This window comes from Caloenas nicobarica, chromosome 1 (assembly GCF_036013445.1).
Source record: "Caloenas nicobarica isolate bCalNic1 chromosome 1, bCalNic1.hap1, whole genome shotgun sequence".
NCBI classification, from domain to species: domain Eukaryota; kingdom Metazoa; phylum Chordata; class Aves; order Columbiformes; family Columbidae; genus Caloenas; species Caloenas nicobarica.
The window spans coordinates 1,151,160-1,178,942 of NC_088245.1; the positions used below are offsets into that span (position 1 = coordinate 1,151,160).

Here is a 27,783-nt window from a genome sequence, read left to right on the forward strand (position 1 = left end):
CTCCCCAAAACTGCCATCTCTTAACCCACATGGGTTTTGCCCATTATCTGTCAAACTCGATCCCCAGCCCTGCCCATGGTTGGCTCCGTGCTCCAGGGTGTTGGGGGCCACGCAGCGTGGGGGGCGTCCCAGTGTGGGGGTGTCCCGGTGTGGGGGTGTCCTGGCGTGGGAGTGTCCCAGTGTGGGGTTGTCGCAGTGTGGGGGTGTCGCAGTGTGGGGTTGTCCCGGCGTGGGGGTGTCCTGGCGTGGGAGTGTCCCAGTGTGGGGTTGTCGCAGTGTGGGGGTGTCACAGTGTGGGGGTGTCCCGGCGTGGGGGTGTCCTGGTGTGGGGGTATCCCGGCATGGGGGTGTCCTGGCTTGGGGGTGTCCCGGCGTGGGGGTGTCCTGACGTGGGGGTGTCGTGGCGCGGGGGCTGCAGCAGCCGCAGTTGGGGGGTGCATTATCCAGGCTGGGGTTTCTGTCCTCTCTCCCTCCCCTTCCCGCAGGGGCCGTGGGGCAGAATCCTCCTCCGGCAGAGCCGGCCGTGCCGATTGTGCTGGGACAATTAGCATATTGAATCGCTTTCCTGAGAGATTTTCGGCGATAAATTACTTTTTGATTGAAAATAATAGAAAAGCTCCATTGGGTGCTGATGGAGGTTTTGTGGAGCCGGGCTGCTGCTCCGCCGGGGCTCAGGGCTTGGTAATGAGCTCCTGATCGGTGGGGTGGGCACGGGGGCTTTGTGCCCCTGCCAGCCACCTCCCTGCGGTGCTTTGGGGACATTGGGGTGGCAGAAGGGACCCCTGGGGTCCCCCTTTGCCAGGGCAGGAGTTGTGTTGTGCCGTGTCATACTGTGCCACCGCGCCTGTGCCGTCTCCTCCCGCATCTGCTCCTTCCTGCATCCTGGCACCCCCAGCATCACTCTGCTTGGGGCTGGGTCATGGCAGGACTTGACCTTGGCATTGGTGAGGGGTCCAACCCTTGGGGGTCTGTTCCTTGGGGGCCCCTGGATCGGGGGATCAGCCCCCCAGGTCAATTCCAGCCAAGCTGGTCCTTGGCTGGGACACGGAGCCCCAGGGATGCGGGATGATGCTCGGAGCAGCCCGATGACCTGCGGCCATCCCGCACAGAGCGGGTTGGGGTCTCCACCGCCACGTCCCGCTGAGCAGAGCAGGGTCCTGGGGCCGGATCAGCCCCCCAGGGTCGGCTCAGCCCCCCCGTGCCGCAGGATGCCCGGGGGGCTGCGGGATTTGCCGTGCCGCGGATGAAGCGCACGGTCCCCGCAGCGGCAGCTCGGCAGGGCACGGATTCTGTCCCCTCTAGCGGTGGCTGCAACGTGTTGGGGACACGAGGCGGGCGCAGAGGAAACCCCCCCGGCAGCCTCTGCCTGGCCACGGGGCTGCTGAGCTTCGCAGCAAAGACGAGGGGTTGGAACCGAGGGGGAAAATATCTTTTAAAATGTTCCGTAAGCCCAGCGAGGGTCTGCGTTACAGCCAGCAGATGGGTATTTGGCATAAACCCAAATTAAACAGCGTGATTTCTCTAATTTTTTTGGACAAAAGCCCACCTGGGGAAGGCACGCAAGCTGGCAGGGGGTGCTAAATATGGTGTTGGGAGGAAGAATGCTGCGAAAGCAAATGCCTCGTCTCGTGTTTCACCCTCCCTTTGAGGGAAATCTGGGCTCCTCCAGAAGGATGGAGGGATGCTCCTGCCGCCCGTGCCCTGTGCCCGGGGCTGTCGGCTCCCTGGGGGCTCCCGGTGCCGCCGGGGCAGCTCCGGCACAGCACGGTGCAACCTGGTAACGGGGTAAATCAGCTTTTCCAGGTGTCTTGGCTGCGAGACGTCCAGAGCATCTCGCACCGAGCTGCTATTCTGGTGCTCCCTTGGCTCGACAACGGGGGAAGGCAGGTTCATTTAAAAGAGAATTCAAACATTGTGGTGGTGTAAAATTACAAGGAAAAAAAAAAGGCAAAAACCAACAAACCACCAAACCGCAATCTTCTGAAATTACCGAGTATTTTTATACATCTCAATTTCCTCATTAGCGGCGACATTATCTCCCGGTCCGTGGAGAGGTGGCTCTTGGTGCCAAAGCGCCGCCGGTTAATGAATTCCCTGCTGACGGGTAACGTCGTGCGCGGGTGATTTCCCCAATTATTTCTCTGGAAAGGCCATTGCATTCCCCGCCGCTACCTAAAGATGCTCAGAGCCGGGCAGAGATTTCAGCAGAGCCGTGAAACGCCCCTTCAGATGCTCTCGCTCCAGCGCCAAAGCCCGAATTAGGGAGTTATTCCCCAGAACTCCTCAGCCAGGACTATTCTCCTCTTAATGCCAGCGAAACAAAAACTTCGATTGCTCAGAAATTACTTTTCGCAGGAATCTTGATGGGTTTTAAGCAGAGGCTTTCCTTGCAGAGGAGTAATCCTGTTTTTAATGAGGTGATTTATAGCTGCTGATCGGAGCCCGGAACGGTTGGCGCGGGGAACGCGCTATGGGCTGGTGACAGGATCCCGCGGGTCCGACACGGGGACATCCAGAGGATGCCTGTAATTAGCCCAAGCGTTTAATTTAATAAAACAAATGGCTAAAAACGTAAGCGCGCTGTATTCTAAAAGCCTCGCACATAATTACAAATTATCTTCATTCAGCGCCGGCCCAGCCAGCACGGTAATCGCCTCAGAAATGACTTTCGTGAGCGGATTTCAGCGTCCCCACTCAGCGCTGCCTCCGAGGGCGGTGGGGTGGCGGTTTGGGGGGGATTCAGGGAAAAGGGGGCTCTGTGGGGCTCGGGGGGCGGTGTTGGGAGGAGGGATGCCGGCACCGCCGTGTTTCACCCGCTGGTGATGTCCTCCCAGGCTCAGATTTGGGAGATCACGAGGAGTGTCCGGGGCATCATCGGTGCCCTCCAATCCGCACAGCAACACCTTCCCCAAAATGTCTGTTTTACTCCCGAACCGGTGCTCATCTCCTGATACTTTGTGCCAAAACAGCGTCTGCAGCTTCGCCTTTTATTCTCGTGCCAGGAGAGATGACGATCGTATCGATCGCGCCATTTCCCTTCGTCCCGTGGCTTTTCTGCTGGGGCTGGTTTTTATTTCCCTGTAGACCCGGAGAAGTGGAGGCTTCGCCACGGCCACGTGCTGGGAGTTTTCTGGTGCCGGGAGCTTTCTGCTGTCGTGTCCCCGTCCTCAGTGCTGCTTTGGAGTGAGCAGGGAGCGAGCACCCCCCACGAGAGCACCAGCCCCGGGATGGACCGAGACCAAAGCGCTCTGGGGTGCGGGGGGTGTGTGCCCCCACTTTGGGGGCTGCAGCTGCGCGATGCTGCAGACGTGGAGCTCCCTCCCCGAGGATGAGGAGCGTCACGAAGCTGGGGAAGGGGCTGGAGCACAAGTGTGATGGGAGCGGCTGAGGGAGCTGGGGGTTCAGCTGGAGAACAGGAGCTGAGGGGAGACCTTCTGATCTCTGACCTGCCTGAAAGGAGCTTGGAGCCAGGGGGGGTCGGGCTCTGCTCCCCAGGAACAAGCGCCAGGAGCAGAGGAAACGGCCTCAAGTTGCGCCAGGGGAGGCTGAGGTTGGATCTGGGGAACAATTTCTTCCCCAAAGGGCTGTGGGGCATTGGAACAGGCTGCCCAGGGCAGTGCTGGAGTCACCATCCCTGGAGGGGTTGGACAGACGGACATGAGGTTCTCAGGACACGGGGCAGTGCCAGGGGTGAGGAACGGGTGGACTCTGTGATCTGGAGGGGCTTTCCCAACCAACATGATTCTGTGACTCTCTGAAGAGGCAGGAGCCCCGTTTGCTCACAGCAGGGATGCCGTGACAGGGCAGCTCTGGCGGCAGAGCCGGCTTGTCCTGGGCAGGATCCGGCTCATCCTGGCGCCGCAGGAGCGCAGCTCCCGAGAGGGTCCTTGTTCAACGTGTAACACGGGTTAACAAGGCAAACAACTTTATTAATTTAAGCCTGCTGCTGATGCGATCGCAGCAGCTGCGCTTTGCGGAGCATCCTCTGCCTGGAGCGGCTGCAGCCGGCGTGGCCGCCCTGGCACGGCAGGTTTTATTCCTCTTCATAAAACCGCTCTCTTGTAGTTGAGGAGCAAAGCCCTGGTGCAGGAATCTTTGGAGAAATACAGGCTATGAGCAAAACATGCTATTGTACCCATTTTTGAGGAGTCTGAGGCACTGAGCATGTCAGTGACCGCAGATACGGGCTGTGCGCTCGCAAAGGACGGCAGCTTTGGGCTTGGCAGCGCCTGAGCTGGTTTTGAGCTCACAGAGGGAGCGGGGCCGGTTTCCCGGTGCAGGCGGGAGTCACCAGTTTTGCACAGGCTGTTTGCCCCGGGGATGCTGCCGGAGCGCCCGGCAGGATGTGCCCTTCTATCGCACGTACCCCGTTTGCATCCCTTGGGGGTGCGGGAGGGTGGAGGAACGAAGCTGGGACCAGCAGGGACCTGCTGCAGACCCGGGGCAGCACGTGCTGGGTGAAAGGCACTAACGGCAGCGATGGAAATTCCTGCGGAAAATGCCATGTCCCGCTTCATCTGCTGCTCCATTGGGCGAGAGGAGCCCCAAGGTGGCCGGTTACGGCGCCGCGTTTGTGCTGCGTGCACCTGGGACACGGAGATGAGGTTCTCAGGGACATGGGGCAGTGCCAGGGCTGGGTTATGGTTGGACTCCGTGAGCTTGAGGGGCTTTTCCAACCAAAATGATTCTGTGATCTGATGTGGAAAACCTGCTCTGTGCTATACATGGTTCACCCTGTCCCCGTGTCCAGCTGCGGACCCGGCTCTGTGTTGAGGTTGATGTTGGAGAAGAGCCTTTGGTGCCCCATGCCGGCGGCTGGGCTGGTGGTGCTGGGGCCACCACAATCCTGGCTGTCCCCTGCCTGCCCACGCTGGTTCAGGGGTGCTGAGCCCCTCGGCTGCCGGGGGAGCCGCTGCAGGAGAAGCAGAAGAGTTTTTGCAGAGCGGGAGGACTCGGAGCAGCTGCTGCAGCGTTGGGAAGGGAGGAAGGTCAGCACCGAGCCTGGCCGGAGTCACCGCCACCGAGCAAAGTCCTCGCCTCCGAGGGGACAGTGTTGTTGGGAGTGACCAGCCTCAGTTTTTGAAGCTGCAGCTCTCCTGCCATGGGCAGGCGATTGGGAAGAAGGTGGGAGCCGTCCTCAGCCACGGGATAATGGGCGTCCAGGAGAAGCTTCTTCCAGACCCCATGAGTTCAGAGACGTCCTTTTGTGTGAGTATCAGAGCTTTCGGAGCTGACGGCACTGTTAATCCTCTTATGGCTGGAACTCAGCCGGTGTCGTTTGCTGAAGGAGATGCCCTGATGCTCCCGGTGCCCTGGCAGAGAGGAGCTGGCAAAGAGCCGCTCTCCCAGCCGGGCAGGGGCTGCCGGGGGCTGCCGGCTCTGCCTGCACCCTCAGAGTCGTTAGTCAGAGAATCACAGGATGGTTTGTGTTGAAGGGCCCTTCCAGCTCCCCCAGTGCCCCCCTGCCATGGGCAGGGACATCTGCACCAGCTCAGGTTGCTCAGAGCCCCGTCCAGCCTGGCCTGGGATGTCTCCAGGGATGGTTCAGCCACCACCTCTCTGGCCAACCTGGGCCAGGCTCTCACCACCCGCAGGAGCAACAATTTCTTCCTCATGTCTGGCCTGAATCTCCCTCCTTTAATTTAAAACCATCACCCCTTGTCCTATCGCAACAGGCCCTGCTCAAAAGTCTGGCCCCATCTTTCTTATGGGCCCCTTTTAAGTCCAGAAAGGCCACACTAAGGTCTCCCTGGAGCTTCTCTTCTTCAGCTGAACACCCAGCTCTCCCAGCCTGTCCTCCCAGCAGAGCTGTTCCAGCCTCGGATCATTTCTGGGGCTCCTCTGGCCCCTCTCCAGCAGCTCCATGTGTGTCCTGTGCTGGGGACCCAGAGCTGGCCCAGCACTGCAGGGGGGTCTCACAGAGCGGGGCAGAGGGGCAGAGTCACCTCCCTCAGCCACTGCCACAAATGTTTCAGCTCCTGCACGGCCCCTGCCCAAGACCTGGCTCCCTGTGCCGGTCTGGTCCTTTCCACCAAGCACGGTGACACTGTGGTCATTGCTGGGGCTGAGGATGCTGCCAGGTGAGGCTGGCAACCAGTGCAACCCCTGGGACAGGCCAGGCTCACACTGGTGGCCAGGACAGGCAGGACAGGGCCAGGCAGGGCTGCCCTCATCCCTGCCCGCATCCCTGCCCACATCCCTGCCCGTATCCCTGCCCGCATCCCTGCCCGTATCACTGCTCATATCCCTGCCTACATCCCTGCCCGTATCACTGCTCATATCCCTGCCCGCATCCCTCCCCGCATCCCTGCCCGCATCCCTGCCTGCATCCCTGCCCGCATCCCTGCCTGTATCACTGCTTATATCCCTGCCCGTGTCCCTGCCCGCATCCCTGCCTGCATCCCTGCCCTCATCCCTGCCCGCATTCCTGCCCTCATCCCTGCCTGCATCCCTGCCCGCCCTCGGTCGCTCCCGCGGGTCCCTGGCCACACTCTCCCTTATTGCCATTTCCAAACCCTCTCCAGCTCTGCCGTATCCCCCGGAGTTTATCCCTGGAGTGGCTCAGGAGCGCACGGTGCCTCGGCATTGAGTGCCTGCGCCGAGGGAAGGGCTTCCCGGCAATTTGGGAGTAGAGAGCACTTCTGCAGGAGAGCAGAGCGGGCAGAGAGCTGGGGAAGCTGAGTACACACTTCACACTTCACATCTGCTCTGATTAGGTGGAGAGAGGTTCTCCTCCCCCTCTGCTCTGCCGTTGCGAGGCTGCATCTGGAATATTGTGTCCAGTTCTGGGCCCCTCAGTTCCAGCAGGACAGGGAACTGCTGGAGAGAGTCCAGCGCAGCCACGAAGATGCTGCAGGGAGTGGAGCATCTCCCGGGTGAGGAAAGGCTGAGGAGCTGGGGCTCTGAGCTGGAGAAGAGTGGACTGAGGGGCGACCTCATTCATGGGGATCAATATGGAAAGGGGGAGTGTCAGGAGGATGGAGCCAGGCTCTTCTCAGTGACAACCAGTGATAGGACAAGGGGCAATGGGTACAAACTGGAACACAGGAGGTTCCGCTTAAATATGAGAAGAAACTTCTTCCCGGTGAGGGTGCCAGAGCCTGGCCCAGGCTGCCCAGGGAGGTTGTGGAGTCTCCTTCTCTGCAGACATTCCAACCCGCCTGGACACCTTCTGTGTAACCTCATCTGGGTGTTCCTGCTCCGGCGGGGGGGTTGGACTGGATGAGCTTTCGAGGTCCCTTCCGACCCCTGGCATTTTGTGATTCTATGATCTGCCTGAGCGGTGATGCCGCTTCTTCCTCCGCTGCACTGGGAACTCCTCATCCTCGTTTCCTCGCCGCAGCACGTGTCTGCAGCCCACTGGGGTGCTCCTGCCGCTGCTCCCGTTGTCATCCTTGTCAAAACGCTGCCCGGCTCCTGGGACGGACCCTTGGTGCTGTTTGTAAGAGCGTTGCCCACGCGCGTGCCGTCAGCAGCCTCTCCGCAGAGCCGCGCGCCGATGCGCTCCGCAGCCTTCGATCTGGAGCAGCCGGTCCCCAAACGCTCGGCAGCGGCACGTTCCCGCTCCGGCGGTGCTGTCACCCCGGCACGGAGCACGCTGCCGTGCCTGCTGTCACCTCCTCGCCGCGCTCCGTGAGGGATTTCCCGCTCGGCGCAGCGTGCTGGGTTCAGCCCAGGAGGCACCGAGGTGGGAGGGCTGGGACTGCAGGCGTGACACCGCAGATGAACCGTCCCCCCATCCCTCCTTTGTGCCACCCCGAGGATCCCGCTGCCCGCAGGAGGGATCCCCGCTTGCTCTGGGTCGCATCCTTCCCCCAGCACCCGGCTCTGCCCTGGCACAAACCGAGCAGACCCTGGACAGGACAGGTTTACCCCCCTGGGGTCCCTCTGGGGCTGCTGTGTCCCCAGATGGGTCAGGTTCCCCCCTGGGGTCCCTCTGGGGCTGCTGTGTCCCCAAACGGGGCAGGTTCCCCCCTGGGGTCCCTCTGGGGGTGCTGTGTCCCCAGATGGGTCAGGTTCCCCCCAGGGTCTCTGCTGTGTCCCTGAGCAGCCCTGGGGACACCGGGCATGCCGCCGGCACCGCTCTCGGTGGCAGCTGGTTTTCTCCACCTCAGCTTATTCTCACACATCGCTTGGCGTTGCTTTGCCGTGCTAATTGCTTTCTGAATAATCAGCTTTCCCTGATTGCACTGGTGGGGAAGGGGGGAGCTCTCAGGTCTTGGCCCCCGTGGTGCTTCTGGGGTCCCCCCAGGGCGTCCTGTGTCGGGATTCGTGGAAGAAACCCCAAAATCCCTCTCTGAATGCACCGGCATCCGTCACCATCTCCTGCCCATGGAGAACGGGACCCCCCGGCAGTGGGTGCGTGACCCCCCATGGCAGGACACGATCCTTGGCGGCTGCTGCTTTCCCCAAAATAGACTTTAATTGGCTGCAGGACGGCGTAACCATGTTAATTTGACAGGAGAGCCGTAATTCACTCGGCCTGTTGAGTGTTTAAAGCCACACGGGGGTTATTTAAGGAGGGGGGATGCTGGGAGTGCCCCGGGGACAGCACCCACTTCTGAGATGCTCCGGTTTTCATTTTAGCCAAAAATCCAGTTTCTTTCCCTGGGCACGTGTCTGCGGGGAAGCAGCACGTTCCCATCGATTTGGGGATTAAAATCGTGTTTCCGCATCCCCCCCCTCCTCCAGCAGCTCTCCGAAGCTCCGCACATTGACTTTCTCATTAATAAACCAGCCTCCTCGCCGCACACCTTTAATTAAATGAGGCTAATAGGTTTGTTGTTTGGTTGTTGGTTTTTTTAAATTATTTTTGGAATGGCTGACAACTCTCCCCAGCAGCCGGGGAAAGCCGGGGCCAGCGTTTCGGCGTCGGCGGCTCCCGGCAGAGCTGTGCCGTCCCTCCCCACGGCTGGACGCGGCCGTGGCCGTTGCATCCCCGTCTGGGAATGCGACTCAGAGGGATTCTGCTGCCATTCGAGCTCTTCCTTGGCTGGAAAAGCAGTTTAAAAAAAAAAAAATAGGCAATATCTTTCTATGTGTCTCTAATTGCTGGATGTTTGACGGTCGTAGAATTTAGTTAACATCCTTGCTGTTATATTGATTTTTAATGTTTATTTGCAAAACCTCCAGCGTGTGGCCAAGCTCTTGAACAGTTTCCCAGAACGATCTGCCGGGCCGCTTCCCCTCCAATATGAAATCTCGTTTTTACGGGCCAGCAAAGCGGTGTTTAACGGCGGCTGACAGGGCGGCGGTTACGGGCGATATGAATTGGACACTTCAACGTTTCTATTATCCGGCTCCTGGCACAGCCCATTGCCTTTTACTTGCGCTGGGAACTGCAGAATTTGCATTTCTCTGTCAGCTTCACAACGACGCGGCCTCGGTGGGTCCCTGGCACCGGTGGGGACGGCATGATCACGGGGGTGCCTGTGCCAGCGGTCCCCTTTTTGGGGTGATCTCACGTGGCTGCAGACCTGGGAGATGCTCCCAGGTTGCTTTTTATTTTGTAAGGCAATTATTTGCTTTTGTGTGATGCTGGCACCCACGGTTGCACCAAGCTGGCGCTGCACCCTCCTCATGCCAAGGCCACCAAGCTGCTCTCTGGTCACTTCTCCACCAATGTGATCATCACCGGCACCCGAGCCCCCCGGTGCGGTGCCACAGGCCCGGTGACACCAGGGACACCCAGGGCTTTGCCGCCTGCTCCCGCCGTCCCCCGTCCCACGGGATCAGGGACTCAACAGCCTGTGCCAGACACTGAAAGAAGCAATAAATGTGGAGTTCGTTAGTGAGGATTAATTAGTGTTTGCGCAGGGCTTTGCCTGCGTGGAGCAGCAGACAGGAGCCCAGCAGCATGATTTATCCCGGAGCTCGGCTGCGACCTTGTCGGGGTTGGGAGAGACACGTTGCCACGTCCCATCGTGTCCCACCGTGGCTGTGGTTTGAAGGCGGGTGGTGGAAAACCCATGGGGCCTGAACCGCCCCCCATCTGCAAAGGGGTTTTCAGCCTTCACACGGGGCAGGAGCCTCCTCCGGGGACGAGTTTGGCACTGGGCGTGGCACCGGCTCGCTGCCATGGGTTGGGATGCCCTCGTGGGATCCGGCCCCTTCCCATCACCCGCGCCGGCGCTGGCAGGGGCTGCGGCACTGGGTGAGCGGTGGTGAGGGCGGAGGAGGGAACGGCTCCAAGCAGCAGCCTGGGAACGGCCTCAAGGACATAATAAACTCTATCAAAGCCTCATTCATTGCGGGAGAATGCAGAACGCGAGTGCCAGCGTGTCTTTGTCCGCTCACTCCCTCTCCCATCTGATTCCTCTCCTTCATTTCCTGCTGCTTTCGCCTTATCTCCCTCTTTTCAGTTATTTCTCCCCTCCCTGGCACCATTCCTCACGGCACCACGCCGGCAAGCAGAGCAATGAGCTGAGGGCCATCCTCCACCAGCATGGGCTGGGGAGATCCCAGCGTTGGGTTGGGGCGGGCTGGGTTGAATTGGGTTGGGTTGGACTGGGTTGAGTTGGGTTGGGTTAGGTTGAGTTGTGTTTGATTGAGTTGATTTGGTTTGGGTTGAGTTGCATTGGGTTGGGTTAGGTCAAGTTGGGTTTGATTGAGTTGATTTGGGTTTGGTTGAGTTGGGTTGGGTTGATTTGATTTGGGTTTGGTTGAGTTGGGTTGGGTTGATTTGATTTGGGTTGATTTGGGTTGGCTTGGGCTGGATTGGGTTGGGTTGAGTTGGGTTGGGTTCGGCTGGGTTTGGTTGGGTTGGATTGGGTTGGGTTAGGTTGAATTGGGTTCAACTGAGTTGATTTGGGTTGAGTTGAGTTTGGTTGGGCTGGATTGGATTGGGTTGGGTTGGGTTGAGTTGGGTTGGATTGGGGTTGGGCTGGGTTGGGTTGGGTTGGGTTGGATTGAGTTGGGTTAGGTTGAATTGGGTTGGATTAGGTTGAATTGGGTTCAATTGAGTTGATTTGGGTTGAGTTGAATTGGGTTGGGTTGAATTGGGTTCAACTGATTTGGGTTGGGTTGGGTTGACTTTGCCTCCTCCTTTCCTCCTCTCACATGCTGGCAGGGCCAGCAGCAAGCGGCCGGGTCCCCTCTGGTGCCCGTTCCTGGGGGTCTCATCCCATTGTGCTGTTAATCACCAGCTGCTGATGAGCTTGCCTAATGAGCAAGAGGCCGTGTACCCAGCTCGCTCAGCTCCCTTAATTACAGTATTTCAGAGGGTGACACCTTTGGTGCCTCCCACCACGAGCGCAGATCCCCCAGCAGCGCTGAGCTGCCTGACACGGGGCGAGTGGCGCCAGGGGTTTTGGCTTGTTGGGGGGACCCCAGCCACCCCTGCACCCCAAATTCCCCCCATCCCTCCCCTTTAGAGATCAGCCACTGGAATGCAGAGAACACGCTTGGTCTGCACTGCGGCCTCACGGGAGGGCGCTTGTGCCATTTGGGGGGGTTTGGGGAGCGGGGGCTGCACAATGCCCGGGGAGCCCCCCCTGGGGTGCAGGAGCCGGGAGCACCCATGGGAGCGGGCAGGGGGTGCTGGGTGCGCCAGCTTTGGTGTATCTGCTCTGGGAGCCTCCCCGTGGGGGTGCTCATTGCGGGGTGGTTTTGGGGTGTCCCCTGACCTGTCCCCCCTTCTCTGTCTCCCCCAGGACAAGAACCGGAAGCTGAGGCCCCTCTACGACATCCCCTACATGTTTGAGGCCCGGGAGTTCCTGCGCAAGAAGCTCATCGGGAAGAAGGTACGGAGGGGATGGGGACGGTGCCGAGGTCTTCGCCTGTGCTGGTGGTGCCATGTGTGTCCTTATGGGTGACCTGGGGGCTCTCTGTAGGGAGCTGGGGGTGCACCCAAAGCCAGAGCACCCAAAGCTGCACCCATTTGTTTATGGGTGACCCAGGGGCTCTCCATGGGGAATTGTAGGTGCACCCAAAGCTGGAGCACCCAAATCTGCACCCATTTCCTTATGGGTGACCTGAGGGCTCTTCTTTGGGAACTGGGGGTGCACCCAAAGCTGGAGCACCCAAAGCTGCACCCATTTCTTAAAAAATGGGTGACCTGGGGGCTCTCCATGAGGAATTGTAGGTGCACCCAAAGCTGGAGCACCCAAATCTGCACCCATTTCCTTATGGGTGACCTGAGGGCTCTTCTTTGGGAACTGGGGTTGCACCCAAAGCTGGAGCACCCAAAGCTGCACCCATTTCTTAAAAAATGGGTGACCTGGGGGCTCTCCATGAGGAATTGTGGGTGCGCCCAAAGCCAGAGCACCCAAAGCTGCGCCCATTTCTTTATGGGTGGCCCGGGGGCTCTCCATGGAGAATTGGGGGTGCACCCAAAGTTGGAGCACCCAAAGCTGCTCCTGTTTCTTTATGGGTGATGTGGGGGTTCTCTGTGGGGAATTGGGGGTGCACCCAAAGCTGGAGCACCCAAATCTGCACCCGTTTCCCAGCGGCACCGTGTACCCGCGTCGTTTTCCATTTCCCTTTGTTTCCCCGGCATATTTTTCTGGGCTGGTTTAGAGCAATTCAGGGGAATGAAGAATATAATGTGCACTTAACCGCTCAAGCACATGCTCAGGATGCAATTTTCAAATGCTCATAAAACGGTCAAATAAAATCAATTTCTTTCGTGGCGCGGCTGCTCGCTGCCGCTTGGTGAGGACTATTTCCATGCCTAATTGCCTCTTGCCGTTTCACAGCCCTGTTTATATATTACCAAAAAAACGAAGAGAAAAAATGGGAAAAAAATAGCAGCTCGTGAGACTTTTCGAATGGGAAGTTTGTCACTTGGTGTAGCCCAACGCAGCTATGAGGGCGTTGCTGGGATGTGGGAAAAGCTCTGGTCTCTGACACAGAAACCTGGAGCGGGGTTTGCGCTCTCGCTTGCTGTTGCTCAAAACCACCGTTTTTCTCCCCAAATCTGTTTGCATTCGCTGTTGCACATTTGCAGCCAGGAGCTGAGGGCGCATGTGGCCGAAGGCTCCGGTCACTGTGTCCCCAACGCGGCTGGGGACGGGGCCAGCGCTGCCAGAGCCTGTGGTGCTGCCTGTGCCGGTCCCGTGTCCCCTGTGCCCAGCCCTGTGGTGCTGGCAGAGCTGTCCCCAAGCTGTCCCCAAGCCTGGTGGCTGCTCTTTTTGTCCCCTGTGTCGCTATGGCTGGGGATGGTGCCAGCGCTGCCAGAGCCCGTGGTGCTGCCTGTGCCGGTTCTGTGTCACCTGTGCCCAGCCCCAGGGTGCTGGCAGAGCTGTCCCCAAGCTGTCCCCAAGGCCAGTGGCTGCTCTTTTTGTCCCCTGTGTCACTGCATCTGGATGGGGCCAGCCCTGCCAGAGCCCGTGGTGCTCGTGGTGCTGTCCGTACTGGTCCTGTGTCCCTGTCCCCATAGTGCTGGGGCACCTGTCCCCAAGCTATCCCCGAGGACGGTGGCTACTCTGTGTCCCCCATGTCACCACAGCTGGGGACAGGGCCGCCTTGCCAGAGCCCTTGGTTCTCGTGGTGCCGTTTGTGCCGGTCCTGTGTCCCCCGTGCCCAGCCCCGAGAAGCTGTCCCCAAGCTGTCCCCAAGGCCGGTAGCTGCTCTCTGCGTCCCTCATGTCCCCACGACTGCATCTGGGTGACATGGGCTGCTGTGCTGGGGAGGAGGATGAGGGTCCTGCCTTCATCCCAGGACCCCCAGCAGGGTGGGCAGCAGCACGAGGGACAGGCAGGGACAGGCAGGGACGGGCAGGGACAGGCAGGGACAGGCAGCAGCACATCCTTGCTGCTTGGCTGCCGTTCCACCACTGTCGGTGACAGCAGGGACAGCTGCCACTGTCCCCTGCCCAAAGCGGCTGCTCGGGAGCCGGTGACCCCCAGAAACAGAAGCAAAAAGCCATTTGGCTGCCACCCCCCGTGTTTTCAGCCCCCAGAACGTCGCAGCCGCTCGCCGGGCTCCAGCGTCCTGTGCCGCCTTCTTTGCTTGCTAAATATTTCCTTTGTCAGCTCCACGTTTTTCACTTCAGATTAATTTGATGGAGGATAAGTGATGAAAAAAATAAAACCCTTTCCCGTTTGTGATCAAAACAGTTCCCGGCGGCTGGCGGCGCGTCCTGATGCGAAGCGACAGCGCGGCGCGGGGCGGCTCGCCCTTGCTCGGTGCTGCCGGGCAGCAGCCAGCGTTTGGAGGCAAAATCCCGCTTTTCCCACCCCTTTTTGTTTTTTAAGGTACTTTTCCAGCCCACCCCAGCAGGGAGCGAGTGGCTGCTGAGAGCTGGCGGGGACATGGGACGGGGGGGTGGCACCCGCGCTCGGGGCTGCCCGCGGCGTTGGCACCAGGGCTTTGCAGGGGTGGCCCGGGGAGCCCTGCCTGTTCTGGGGAGCCCTGCCTGTTTTGGGGAGCCCTGCCTGTTCTGGGGAGCCCTGCCTGTTTTGGGGAGACCTGCCTGTTCCAGGGAGCCCTGCTTGTTTTGGGGAGCCCTGCCTGTTCCGGGGAGCCCTGCCTGTTTTGGGGAGCCCTGCCTGTTCCGGGGAGCCCTGCCTGTTTTGGGGAGCCCTGCCTGTTCTGGGGAGCCCTGCTTGTTTTGCAGAGCCCTGCCCGTTCTGGGGAGCCCTGCCTGTTTTGGGGAGCCCTGCCTGTTCTGGGGAGCCCTGCTTGTTTTGCAGAGCCCTGCCCGTTCTGGGGAGCCCTGCCTGTTTTGGGGAGCCCTGCCTGTTCTGGGGAGCCCTGCTTGTTTTGCAGAGCCCTGCCCGTTCTGGGGAGCCCTGCCTGTTTTGGGGAGCCCTGCCTGTTCTGGGGAGCCCTGCTTGTTTTGCAGAGCCCTGCCTGTTTTGGGGAACCCTGCTTGTTTTGGGGAGCCCTGCCTGTTCTGGGGAGCCCTGCCCATTCTGGGGAGCCCTGCCTGTTTTGGGGAGCCCTGCCTGTTCTGGGGAGCCCTGCCTGCCCATTCCAGGCAGCCCTGTCTGTTTTGGGGACCCATGCCTGCCTGACTGGGGGAGCCCTGCCCATTTCAGGGAACCCTGCCTGCTCCAGGGAGCCCTGCCTGCTCTGAGGCCCCTTGCCTGTTTTGGGGAGCCTTGCCCGCTCCGGTGTCCCCTACCACCCTCCGGAGTGTGTCCCCTCCTGCAGAGCCCCGGGCCAATCTCCTGGGTCCCCCGCAGATCCGTGTGTCACCGGTGTCCCCTGTGCTGGCCTGGCTCTGGCGTCCCTGGGGTCTGCGGTGGCCCCTGAGCTGCTGCTCCCCCCTCCACCGAGCACCTTGTGGCCCCTTCTCCTCCCCTGCGTGGGTGTCACGGGTGATGGGTGCCGAGCGGTTCTGGTCACACCGGTGTGTGCCCGCGGAGCGGTGACATGGGGACCCTCCCCACCGCAGGGGATGGAGGTTTGGGGGCTGCCCTGTGCCCCCCCAGTGTCCCCCGGATGGGGGCTCCCCTGTCCCCTCCTGCCTTCCCGCTGCCCTTGGTCTGCCTGCCGAGCGCTGGCACGGTGTGACAGTGTGACAGCGTGACAGCCCCGCGAGGGATCGCCGCAGGCAGCCGCTCTGGCGCAGCGCGGTCGTCCCCATCACGATTGATGAATTAAATATTAGGAATAATTAGGGCAGGAGGAGATTTCGCTCTCGCTGCCGGCGCTTCAGCAGCCGCTTCCTCGGCCGCAAGCACCGCTCGGCTGTGCCGTGCCTGCTGCCTGCACCCAGTGCTGCCTGTGCTGGGGCTGCCTGCACCCACTGCTGCCTGCGCTGGGGCTGCCTGTGCCGGGGCTGCCTGTGCCGGGGCTGCCTGTGCTGGGGCTGCCTGCACCCACTGCTGCCTGCGCTGGGGCTGCCTGTGCTGGGGCTGCCTGTGCTGGGGCTGCCTGCACCCAGTGCTGCCTGCACCACTGCTGCCTGTGCCGGGGCTGCCTGCACCACTGCTGCCTGCACCACTGCTGCCTGTGCCGGGGCTGCCTGCACCCAGTGCTGCCTGTGCTGGGGCTGCCTGTGCTGGGGCTGCCTGTGCCGGGGCTGCCTGCACCCAGTGCTGCCTGTGCTGGGGCTGCCTGTGCCGGGGCTGCCTGTGCCGGGGCTGCCTGCACCACTGCTGCCTGTGCCGGGGCTGCCTGCACCACTGCTGCCTGCACCCAGTGCTGCCTGTATGTGGGGCTGCCTGCTGGGAGGTGGCTTAGGGCTTGTCTCAGGGGTGATGTGTGATGTCCCTGCACCCTCAGGACCCTCCCTGTGGGTGCTGTCCCTGCACCCTGGGGACACTCCCCATTGGTGCTGTCCTTGCACAGCGGTGACCTTGCCCCGTGGGTGCTTTCCCTGCACCCTGGGGACTCTCCTCCTGGGTGATGTCCTTGCAGAGCAGCAACCTTGCGTTGTGGGTGCTGTCCCTGTGCCGTGGGGAGCCTCTTAAGTTCTCTGCATGGTGGGGACCCTCATCGTGGGTGCCACCCCTGCATCCTGGGGACACTCCTTATGGGTGACATCCTTGCACAGCAGTGACCTTGCCTCGTGGGTGCTGTCCCTGTGTCATGGGGACCCTTCTTGTGGGTGCTGTCCAGGCACTGTGGGGACCCTCCCGATGGGTTATGTCCTTGCACAGCGGTGACCTTGTCTTGTGGGCGCTGTCCCTGCATGGGGGGACCCTCCTTGTGTATGATGTCCCAGTGCCGTGGGGACTCTCCTCGTGGGTGACGTCCTTGCACAGCGGTGACCTTGCCTCGTGGGTGCTGTCCCTGTGACGTGGGGACCCTCTTCAGGTCCCTGCAAGGTGGGGACCCTCCCTGTGGATGCTGTCCCTGCACCGTGGGGATCCTCCTCATGGGTGATGTCCCCGAACCCTGGGGACACTCCTCGTGGCTGCTGTCCTTGCACAGCAGTGACCTTGTCTTGTGGCTGCTGCCCCTGCATGGGGGGGACTCTCCTCATGGGTGCTGTCCCTGCACAGCAGTGACCTTGCCCTGTGGGTGCTGTCCCTGTACCCTGGGGACCCTCGTGGGTGCTGTCCTTGCACAGCGGTGACCTTGCTCCCTAGTGCCCGGTCGTAGCTGGGGAGGGCTGGTGTGACACTAGAGGGAGCTGCGCTTTAGGAATTGTGGAGCTGGGGGTACCCCCCACCCCCCCATCCCCCCATCCCGCCCCCCATCCCACCCCACCCAGGGAGCGGGACCTGCCACCCCCTGCCAGGGTGACACCCCCGTAGCTGTCCCCTGTCCCCACCTGCCATCGCGGTCCCTTTGCTGTAGGATGTGGACACAGAGCAGGGTCCGAACAAGCCGCCCCTCGCCCCTCACTGGTGTGAACTGGGAGCTGCTGGTGCACAGGCTCCCAAGGTGTCAGCAACCCTGACTGCCCTCGGACAGTCCCCAGGGCTGTCACCTGCCTGTCCCCTGCCCACCCCGGCTGCTCTGGTCCCAGCACAGGGGCGCACGTTGTGCCAGCAAGGATGGCAGTGCCCTGGCGGCAGTGAGACGTGTCCTCAGCCGCCCTCCTGTCCCCATCCCGTCACCTCACGGTGTCACCTCCTGTGCCGCGGGCAGCATGCCGGCTGGCGCGGGCAGCGTGCCATTTAGTGCGGGCAGGAGCCGCCTTTTGGGGTCAAACGCCTCAAAAGCACCATCTTGGCATGATGGGATCCCCTGAGGTCCCACGGTCCCCTCTCCCCTCCTGTTCAGGGGTCATCATCCCCCTCCCAGCTCCCGGCAGGTGACGTTAATTGGAAATTAATTGATCTCCTGGTATATCCCACTCCGGGCTGCCCAGCAGCTCCCGTGGGACGTCCCTTGTGTTGGTGCGTGGTGCCAGGCTTTGCCCCGGCTGCTTTTAGGGGTGTCTGTGGGATTTTGGGGAGAGCGGGGGCTCAGGGACCTGGGGGTGGCTGCGGTGCCAAACACCACATCCCACCATGTGCCGTGTCCCCACGCCACGTCACAGAGCTGCACCACAGCTTCCCCCGAGCCCCCGCAGGAAAAATAAACCGCTGCCATTGCTGCCGGCGATAGTTCTTTCTGTCCCTTTCCCCCTGGAGAAAGCACCGAGGGGACAAGAGGCAGAAATGCCCCCGCGCCTGCGGTTCGTGTGGCATTTACCGCGTACGGGCCGCGGGAGCCGCGGCCGAATTCCCAGGGCCCACCAGATGAATGGAGAACATCAGATTTTCTCTCTCGCCCTTTCATCAAAGTTTCTAAAGCCAGGGTTTTTCCAGCGCCTCGCGCCTCCTGTTAACAGACCCAATTTATTTTTCTTGACTTCTCTGCCGGTTTTCGCCGTGCCAACGTGGCACCCACCCAGTGCCGGAGCTGCCGCGGGACCCGCGCCCTCAGGACCGACCCGGCGCCGCGGAATTTGCCCGGTGGCACGGGGTGAACCGGCTGCCGGGCCCCGCTATGGATTTGTCCCCCGCGGTGGAATCAACCTCCGGCTCTGGCCGGGGTGGGGACGGCTCCCGCGGCACAGCCGCTGCCCATCGATTCGAGCGCCGGGCACGCACCGCCTGTTAAGCAGCTTTTTTTAATTACGCCGTCGCGCAGGCAATTGAATGGAGTCTGAATGGGCGCTCTCGTCCCTTCCCTCTAATTAGCTGGGGGGGATTAATCATTCGGATGGAGGGAGATGGCTCAAGATAACTCAGGGAAAAATATCCCTTGTGCACGTAAGCAACTCAGTCCCTTTTTTAAGGAGTTTTCTGCCACTGACGGGGGGACCGCAGGTGGGGGGCAGCTCTCCCCGGGGTGCGCGAGCAATTTATTTTATGCCTCTGGTTTGGGGATAATTTCACCCGTTTGCCAGCCCCGGTGAGACGCGGGTACCCGGCAGTGCTGCCCCGTCCCCAGCCCCGAATCCCGGCACCGCATCCTGCTCTGGCCACGGCAAAGGGGCTCCGGGGACACCTGGTGCTGCCGTGGCACGAGGGCTGGTGACACACGGTGCCACCAGCGTATGCCATAGCCAGTCCCTGGATTTTCGGGGGGTGCAATCATGCCAGCTCAACGGGGAGGTCCATAATTAGAGACTGGGGGGCTGCGTGTGGCCCGTGCCGAGGGTCCTCGCCCTCCATCCCCATCCCCGCACCCATTTTTCTGCAAAGCTTCAGCTTCTTATTAACGCCTGGGGTTTTTTTGGCAACGCCGCTCGGGGACGGAGGCTCATCGAAGGGATGACAGCGAACGCTCTCTGGGACGCTCCTTTGGAGTCACCCAAAGCAACATTCGCGGCACCGGAGATCAGAGCTCGGCAAAACAGGGGGTGGGCTTTAACCGGGAAAAAGCATTTTCCCCTGGAACATCGTCCCTCTCCCCAGAGGATGAGATGCTTTTGCAGACTGTTTTTTTGCAGGCTTTTGCAGATTTTTGCACCGACAGGCCATTTTCGCTGCCTGCAGACTCGGGGCGAGCCGGCGGCACGGCGCGGTGATGGCACCCGCCCGGGGCGCAGCTGGTGGATTGTTTGGCTCCCGAACTGCATCGTTTTGCTTTTCGGGCAGGATTTTGCTTTTCGGGCAGGATTTTGCTTTTCAAGGCCTTCTGGAGATCTGGCTGCTCCCCAGTGCCGAGCGGGGGGATCTGCTCCCACCCGTGTCCTGGTGGAATTCGCGGCGCGGGAGGGGAGAACCGGGCACTGCCGCAGCCTGAAATGGCTCCTGACGAGAGCAAACGGGGCTGTTCGGGCATCACGAGCAGAAATTTGGGGCCATTTCCTCTCTCTGCATCAATTTTCCTCCTCCTGACGCTTCCTCACATGGCTCTGCCTGGCTTTTTTGCGGCGCCGGCAGAGCCGTGTCCCAGCAAGGTCAGTCCTAGCCCGGGGCTGCTCGTTCGGCTCTGCTGGGCTCGGCTTGGCTGGGCTCGGCTCAGCGCGCGGGGCTGTGACCCGGGGGGGCTTGGTGGCCCCCGGTGAGGAGGGACTGCAGAGCCTGTGGGTGCTTTCGGCAGCGGTTGGGGCTCCGGGGGGGCTGCTTGGCAGCGGGGGGGCTTGGAGCATCCCCGTGTCACGTCCCCGTGTCACGTCCCCGTGTCACATCCCGGTTCCTCACACACCCCCCAAAGAGGGACCGTGGCGGGAGGATCCGGGGAGGATTGGGGGTCCCGCTGCCCCCTGCAGCCCCTCATCCCGCTGGGCAGCTCTGAGAGGTGACAACGTGACATCGTGTCCCACCATGTCCTGGAGGAGTTGTGGCTCTGTTGGGATGGGGTGAGCCCCTCACAACGAGAAAGACCTTGAGGTTTTGTCAGTGCTGGGCACTGGGGAGGCCAAACCTCGAATCCTGGGGGCAGTTTGGGGCCCCGCAGCTCAGGGCTCAGAATGGCGGCCCCAGGGGTGGCAGGATCACCTCAGTGCACAAAATGGCGGCACCAGAATCACCTCAGGGCACAAAATGGCAGCCCCAGGCATGGTGTGATCACCTCACACACAAAATGGCAGCCCCAGGGGCACCAAAATCACGTGAGGGGTCAAAAAAACCCCTGAGGTGCTGGAGCGAGTTGAGAGAAGGGAACGGAGCTGGGGAAGGGGCTGGAGCACAAGTGTGATGGGAGCGGCTGAGGGAGCTGGGGGTTCAGCTGGAGAACAGGAGCTGAGGGGAGACCTTCTGATCTCTGACCTGCCTGAAAGGAGCTTGGAGCCAGGGGGGTCGGGCTCTGCTCCCCAGGAACAAGCGCCAGGAGCAGAGGAAACGGCCTCAAGTTGCGCCAGGGGAGGTTGAGGTTGGATCTGGGGAACAATTTCTTCCCCCAAGGGCTGTGGGGCATTGGAACAGGCTGCCCAGGGCAGTGCTGGAGTCACCATCCCTGGAGGGGTTGGACAGACGGACATGAGGTTCTCAGGACATGGGGCAGTGCCAGGGCTGGGTTATGGTTGGACGTTGAGGGTCTTTCCCAACCAAAACAGTTCTATGAACATTGCTCTTGTAGAGTGGGGAGAGACTTCTGCACCCATGTCCTGCTCACCCCAGCCTGGCACTGGGACCGGCCTTGGGGACACACCAGTGGTGTGTCCCCAAGGCCGGTCCCAGTGCCAGGCTGGGGTGAGCAGGACACAGGTGTCCCCGTGGCAATGGGGGGACCCCATGTCAGCACCCCCTGGGCTGCGGGACCGGCCGTGGGTTGGTGCCGGGGGTGGTTTCCCACCCCACAGGGATGACAGCAGCCACTTTGGGGCTGTCTGAGGCGCGAATGGGGGACGTGGGTTCATTTTGTGGGTGGCATCAGTCACGTCCCCATTCCCCCTGCTCGTGTCCCCAGGGAGGGGAGAATAAAATAATGAAAAACCAGTGTGGTGGGACTGTCCCAGCTCCCTCCAGCAGCCTTTGCTGGTATTGGGAGCAATGGTGTGTTATGGTGCAGATGGGCACGACCATGGCGCAGCATCCCCGCACCCATGGGTGCCCTTCCCTGGCTGGAGCTGGGCTCGGAGGGGACCGTCCCCTGCCCTGGGGACATGGGACACAGCAGGGAGGAGGGGGCCAGGCTGGGTGCAGATGGCAAGGGTGGGTGGCAGCCCAGACGTGCTCAGCTATAATTACCACCTGCAACGCCTGCAGATCTCCCAGCCCTTCGGCGTCACAAACTCGCAGGGACTATTTATACCTCCCCTGCCAGCTCGTGCCACGTGTCACTGGGACCGTGACGCTGGGGACAATGTGCTGGGGACCATGCCACTGGGACCACGATGCTGGGGGCTATGTGCTGGGGGCCACATCCTGGGGACCATGTTGTTGGGACCATGATGCTGGGGACAGCTTGCCAGGGGCCACATTCTGGAGGCCACATTCTGCAGGAGGTGCTGAGCTGGAGCTGGGGGTGCAGGAGGTGCCCAAAATGGGGCTGGGGGTGCAGGAGGTGCCCAAAATGGGTCTGGGGGTGCAGGAGGTGCTGAGATGGGTCTGGGGGTGCAGGAGGTGCCCAAAATGGGTCTGGGGGTGCAGGAGGTGCTGAGCTGGGGCAGTGGATGCTCTCAGGAGTTGGTGACACTGTGACCTCCGTGTCTCTCCTCCACCCGGGGCCAGCACACGAAGCCGCTGCCGACGGGCGCTGGGGACAGTGCAGAGGGTGGCACGGCTGGGATGTCCCTTGTGCTGGGACACGAGGAGCAGCGGGGACAACGTGCACTTGGGGTGTGTGTCCCTGACCGTTTGCTGCCTGTCTTTGCTCCGAGCTGGTGGCCGCGCAGGGGACACTTAGGGTCAGCTGTCCCCAGGGGCTGTGGACTGAGCTTCTAATTACGGGAAGGCTTTAATTGTTGGTTTGCAGCCGGCTCTGGTCCTGCCCTGGGGAGGGAGTTTTGCTTTTGTGGCCTGTCAGATGCAGCGGTGCTGGCATCATGTAGCAGGGGACATGGCAGCTGTGTCACTGCCACTGCCGCTGTCCAGGGGACGCAGCGCTTTGCGATGCAACTCTTTGCTGTGCAACGTAATGCAACACGATGCAACACTTTGTCATGCAATATCACAGAATCACAGAATGTTAGGGATTGGAAGGGACCTCAAAAGCTCATCCAGTGCAACCCCCCCGCCGGAGCAGGAACACCCAGGTGAGGTTACACAGGAAGGTGTCCAGGCGGGTTTTGAATGTCTCCAGAGAAGGAGAATCCACAACCTCCCTGGGCAGCCTGTTCCAGTGTTCCGTCACCCTCACTGAGAAGAAGTTTCTTCTCAAATTTAAGTGGAACCTCTTGTGTTCTAGCTTGAACCCATTACCCCTTGTCTTACTGTTGGTTGTCACCGAGAAGAGCCTGGCTCCATCCTCGTGACACCCACCCTTTATATATTTATAAACATTAATGAGGTCACATGCAACACAATGCAACACTTTACAACGCAGTGCAACACAATCCACCACTTTGCACTGCAGCATAATGCAGTGCAGCGCACCACGATGGAGCACGTTGCAATGCAACGCAATACAATGCATTGTAACACTGCAGTGCGATGCAACACAGCACTTTGCAATGCAAAGCGTGATGCTTTTTAGTACAACACAGCATGGCACTTTGCAGGACAATGCAACACAATGCAACACTTTGCAGTGCAGTGCAAAGTAACACAATGCAATGCAACGCAACGCAACCCTTTGCAGTGCAATGCAACGCAGCACGTGTCGCAATGCAATGCAACACATGGCAATGCTTTGCAATGCAAGGCAACACAGCACTTTGTGGTGCAGTGCGACTCAATGCTTTGCAATGCAATATAACACAATGCAACACTTTGCAAAGCAATATAATGCAACACAACGCTTTGCAGTGCAATGCAATGCAGCACGATGCAATGCAGTGTGGTGCAACACAGTGTGATGCTTTGCAATGCAATGCAACACAGCACTTTGCAATGCAACGCAAAGCAACACTTCGCAGTGCAGCGCAACCCTTTGTAATGCAGCACTTTGCAATGTAACGCTACGCAACATAAAGCAACACATTGCAGTATAACGCAATGCAACACAATGCAATGCAACCTGATGCAACACAGCGCGATGCTTCGCAGTGCAACACAGTGCAATGCTTTGCAAGGCAACGCGACACAACACAGCACTTTGCAGTGCAGCGCAACACACTGCAACACTTCACAGTGCAGTGCAACGCAAAGCAACACTTTGCAGCACAATACAACGCAACGCTTTGTGGTGCAACACTTTGTAGTGCAATATTACGCTACGCAACACTTTGCAATGTGACATGACAGCACGCAACACTTTGCAGTGCAATATAATGCTACGCAACACTTTGCAATGCGATATAACCCCACACAACACTTTGCAATGCGATACGCCACTCAACGCTTTGCAATGCAATATAATGCCACTCAACACTTTGCAATGCGATATAACACCACTCAACGCTTTGCAGTGCAATGCAACACAACGCACAGCACGCTGCTCTGCAGCGCGGCACCCGGTGCCGCTCCCCTCTGCAGGCTGAGCTCTCACACCGGCCCCGTCCCTCCTGCCCTTCCCCTGTGGGGGGTGATGCAGGATGGGACCCCGAGCTGCGGGGTCACGCGTGTCCCGTCCCCCGACACCGCTGTCCCCCCAGCCTCTCGCCAGACCCTGCGCCGACTCCCAGCAGGGTGCTCGCCGCTGACATTTCAAAAACCCCGGAGTAGCTTGAATTCCCTTCCTAACCTGCCTCTCGGAGTCACCCGTGTCTTTTTTTCCCCTCCAGTTGCTACGACAAGAGTTTCGCTTGGGGGAATCGCTGTAACCGCTCCCCTTAATTGGCTCGTTGCTGCCCGAGCCCCCTCTGCCGCTGCCGCAGCCCTTGATGAGCGCGGCGGAGCGCGGCAGCGAGCTGGCGGCGGGGGTTTGGCAGGCGAACCTCCCTGCTTTGCATTTTTATGCTCGTTTAAGAAGCGAGGTTTGGGAAGAGCCGATGCTCTGGAGGGTTTGCAGATGCTCCTGGACGTCTGTCCGGATCCCTTTGGCTCAAGCTGGGAGCCGGCGGCACGGGCATGATGCTGTGGCACGGCACAGCTGGAAAAAGTCTCCAGTGCCTAAATACAGCCCCACAGCTGGGCCGGGGTGGTGGGGGCAGCACTGGGACCCCCCAGAGACCCCCGTGTTGCCCCCATGTCACCCCCGTGTCCCCCTGTGTCCCCCAGCCTCAGCCTCCCCAGCCGAAGCACCGGTGATGCGGGCAGGAAGCTGCTTTTCTGGGGAGTGAGGCGGTGAGGTTGGGGTGGATTTGCACAGAAACGGTGCGGGCAGATGCACAGATTGAGAATTGGAGTTTTCAGTCCCATTTCTTTTTCCCTGCTGTGTGTCGGGGTCCCCGGATCGCGGGAGGTGGGGGGTGGGCAGCGCGGGGACGTGGTGGTGCCCCGGCCTGAGGTCCTTGCTGCCGCGCCGGGTCGGCACGAGCCACCCACGACCTTGGCGGCCGTGTCACCGAGTCCTGATCGAGGGGACATGGGGGTGGCCGGGAGGTGACGCCCAGGGCTGCAGTGCCGGGATCCTGTGCCACGATCTCACCCGTGAGCATCTCTGCACCCACCGGCTCGTCCTGACCGCGGTGCAGCGGTGAAGCTGTAACGCAGCTGGTGTAGACCCCCCACCACCCCATGTGCACGACGGCGGGGCGCGGTGGCGGCGCTTGTCCCTATGTGCCAGCAGCACGGGGACGGCTCCACACCGGGGCACGGCCGGGTTTCTGCTACTCCCAGCCTCACCAAAGCGTTTTACAACCCGGCGTGGCCGCAGTGCCGGTAACGCTGATGCCGGCTGACGGCTCCGGTGTAGCGGGGAGCCGTGCTCGCATCTACCTGCTGGTACAGCCCGGCTCCCCTGCCCACGGCCAAAACGCGATTAACTGTAAACCAGGAGGCAGCGGGGCTGGCGGCATGCTGGGGATCGCTGCCGCGGCTCTCCGGCACTCAGGGGGCTCTCTGACTTGGTACCCGCGGCAGCACCAGCACCCGTGCCAGGAACCTGTGGTGGCAGCTTGTCTGTGCTGGGAGGCTCCTGGTTTCCCGGCGTGCACGCCGGTGTCTCAGATGTGGCTCTGCTGGTGGCACCGTCAGTGGCAAACGGCTCCTTGTCCTGGGCACGGGGAGGTGTCGGTGCCGGCTCACCGACAGCAGCGGTTTTGGGCAGGGGGAGGCTGGGAGTGCGGGGAGCCCCCGGGCTGGCCGGCTCTGACCCGCTGTCCGTCTGTCTTGCCCAGGTGAACGTGACGGTGGACTACATCCGCCCGGCCAGCAGCGCCACCGAGACCGTGCCCGCCTTCTCCGAGCGCACCTGCGCCACCGTCTCCATCGGAGGAATGTAAGTGGGGACCAGCGAATGTCCCGGCCCGGTGCGGCGTCACGGGACTCTGCCATGGGGACCCCAGATGGAGGGTGGCTCGTCCTCGCCGCGGGCCCTGAAGTGGCCAGACTGCCCCACGGACCCGCAGCCCCTGCGCTTGCCACCCCAGCTCGGGCACTTTGGGGGTGCCGGGCTGGAGGAACCCCCCCCGCAAACCGGCTGCTGCGGGGAGTGGCATGGACGGTGGTTTGCTCTGGAGGAACCGTCTCTCTCTGTCTGTCTGTCCCCGGGATGTCTGTCCCTTCCCAAGGGACGCTGCCCTCCCCATGCCGCGCTGCAGCCCCCCCAGTTTCCACACCCAGGCGGGGTTCGGTGTCTCCCCAGCACACGGGGGTGCTGGGCTCCCCGGCACAGCCCTATGGAGAGGTTGTGCCGGCACGGCAGCAGCGCCGACAGTTGCGTAGGGAGGATTTGTCATAGCCCGTTTGCTTTGGCTTTTTTCTTTTTTTTCATTCCTATTTTGGAACGCAACCCGAGTGCTGCAGCGCTGCGCTTTTCTCCTCTTCCATCCAGGGCTGCGCAAGCAGGGGGGACATGGCTCTGTGCTGCCCGGGAAGCAGAAAATCCCCCGTCACCCCGCTCCGCTCTCATTAAGGCACTCGAGGGGTGACCTTTGGTGATGCTCATCTCATGAGTGGGTGTAATTTCCACTCCTGTGGCAAAGTGGACCCAGCCCTGCTCGTGCTGGCGCGAAACCGCTGCAGCGGGAGCCAAAAGGGCTTTCCCAGATGGAGATGCTGGGTGCGGTAGAGCCCAACGGAGCATCCTGGCTTTAACCCCCACGGTTTATTCAGCGGTGCTTTAACTGCGTCCCCGGGGAGCTCGTTCTGCAGCCGAGGGTGTCTCGCCGCGTTGTCGGGAGGGACAGCCTGGCCGCTGCAGTTTTGGGGCTGTTTGTAGGAAGACGAGGGCTCGTGGCTCTGGGGATGCTCAAGGAGGGGAATGTGCGGTGCCAAACCCCCCGGCCTCTCGCCGCGGTGGTGCCCGCAGTGCTGCTGGCCCCAGGACGCTCCCCGCGCAGTGTAAGGGCAGAATTTCCCATGTCGAGAACATCTCGCCGAGCGCTGCCGCCTGTTCTTAGCGTCTCCAGCTGCAAATCGCTTCCAAACAGCTCCTGAGTCACATCCCCGCTTCGGGAGGAAACCCGATGTGAATTTGCTGGGCTGCCGCTCGCCGTGACTTCATCGCAGTAATCAGGCGTCACTGGAGCGAGCCGGGAGCTGGCGCCGGCGCTGCTCTGCGGCGTGGGGCAGCCCGGGGAAGGGCTGGCTTGAACAGAGCGGGGTCTGTGCCGCCCGGCCCATGCCGCGGAATAAAGCCTGGCTTGTGCGCTTGGCATCTGGGCTGAGCTGCTTGGCAGGCTGAGCACGCCGGCAGCTCACCAGGGCGGCAGCGCGGGCAGGGGTAACCCTGCCTGGCTCCCCGGTCCCTGCCTGCATCCCTGCCTGCATCCCTGCCTGTATCCTTGCCTGCGTCTCTGCCCGTTACCCGGCCTGCATCTCTGCCCATATCCCTGACTACATCCCTGCTCGTGACCCTGCCTGCATTCCTGCCTGCATCTCTGCCTGTATCCCTGACTGCATCCCTGCTCATGTCCCTTCCTGCATCCCTGCCCGTATCCCTGCGTACATCCCTGCCCGTGTCCCTGCCCATATCCCTGCCCGCTCCCCGCTGCAGCGCCGGACCGTCTCCCACTGCCGGGCTCCCTGACTGGCTCCCTCACGCTTCTCCCCTCCAGCTCCCGGCATTTTCCGGCTCAATCCCCGGCCGGGAACACCGGAGCCACTGCTCACCCCGCTGCTGGCACAGTTGTTCCTGGCTCATGTTTTCCTTCTGAGCGCAGGTGGGGTTGGCCATTTGTGCTCGGCTGTCAGCACAAGCCGCGCTGACACGGAAAACAGGCTGAGGAGGCAGCTGCGGGGACACTGGGGACACCGTGGGCACCTCCTGTGCCGGGCTGCGCTGGCGGGAGGGTGCTCAGGGCGTGATTAATGAGGAGGCACCTGCGAAGTGGTGGCAGAGGGATGCAGGGACGATGGG

The 27,783-nt window shown here is 61.1% G+C and overlaps 1 protein-coding gene across 1 annotated transcript in view; it reads left to right on the top strand.

Moving 5' to 3' along the window:
• Positions 1-27,783, top strand: part of SND1 (staphylococcal nuclease and tudor domain containing 1) — a 123,166-nt gene that overhangs the window by 35,398 nt on the left and 59,985 nt on the right. The window contains exons 11-12 of the mRNA XM_065626793.1: positions 11,652-11,741; positions 25,601-25,701. Coding sequence (XP_065482865.1) covers positions 11,652-11,741; positions 25,601-25,701 — 191 coding nt within the window. The remainder of the gene's footprint in view (positions 1-11,651; positions 11,742-25,600; positions 25,702-27,783) is intronic.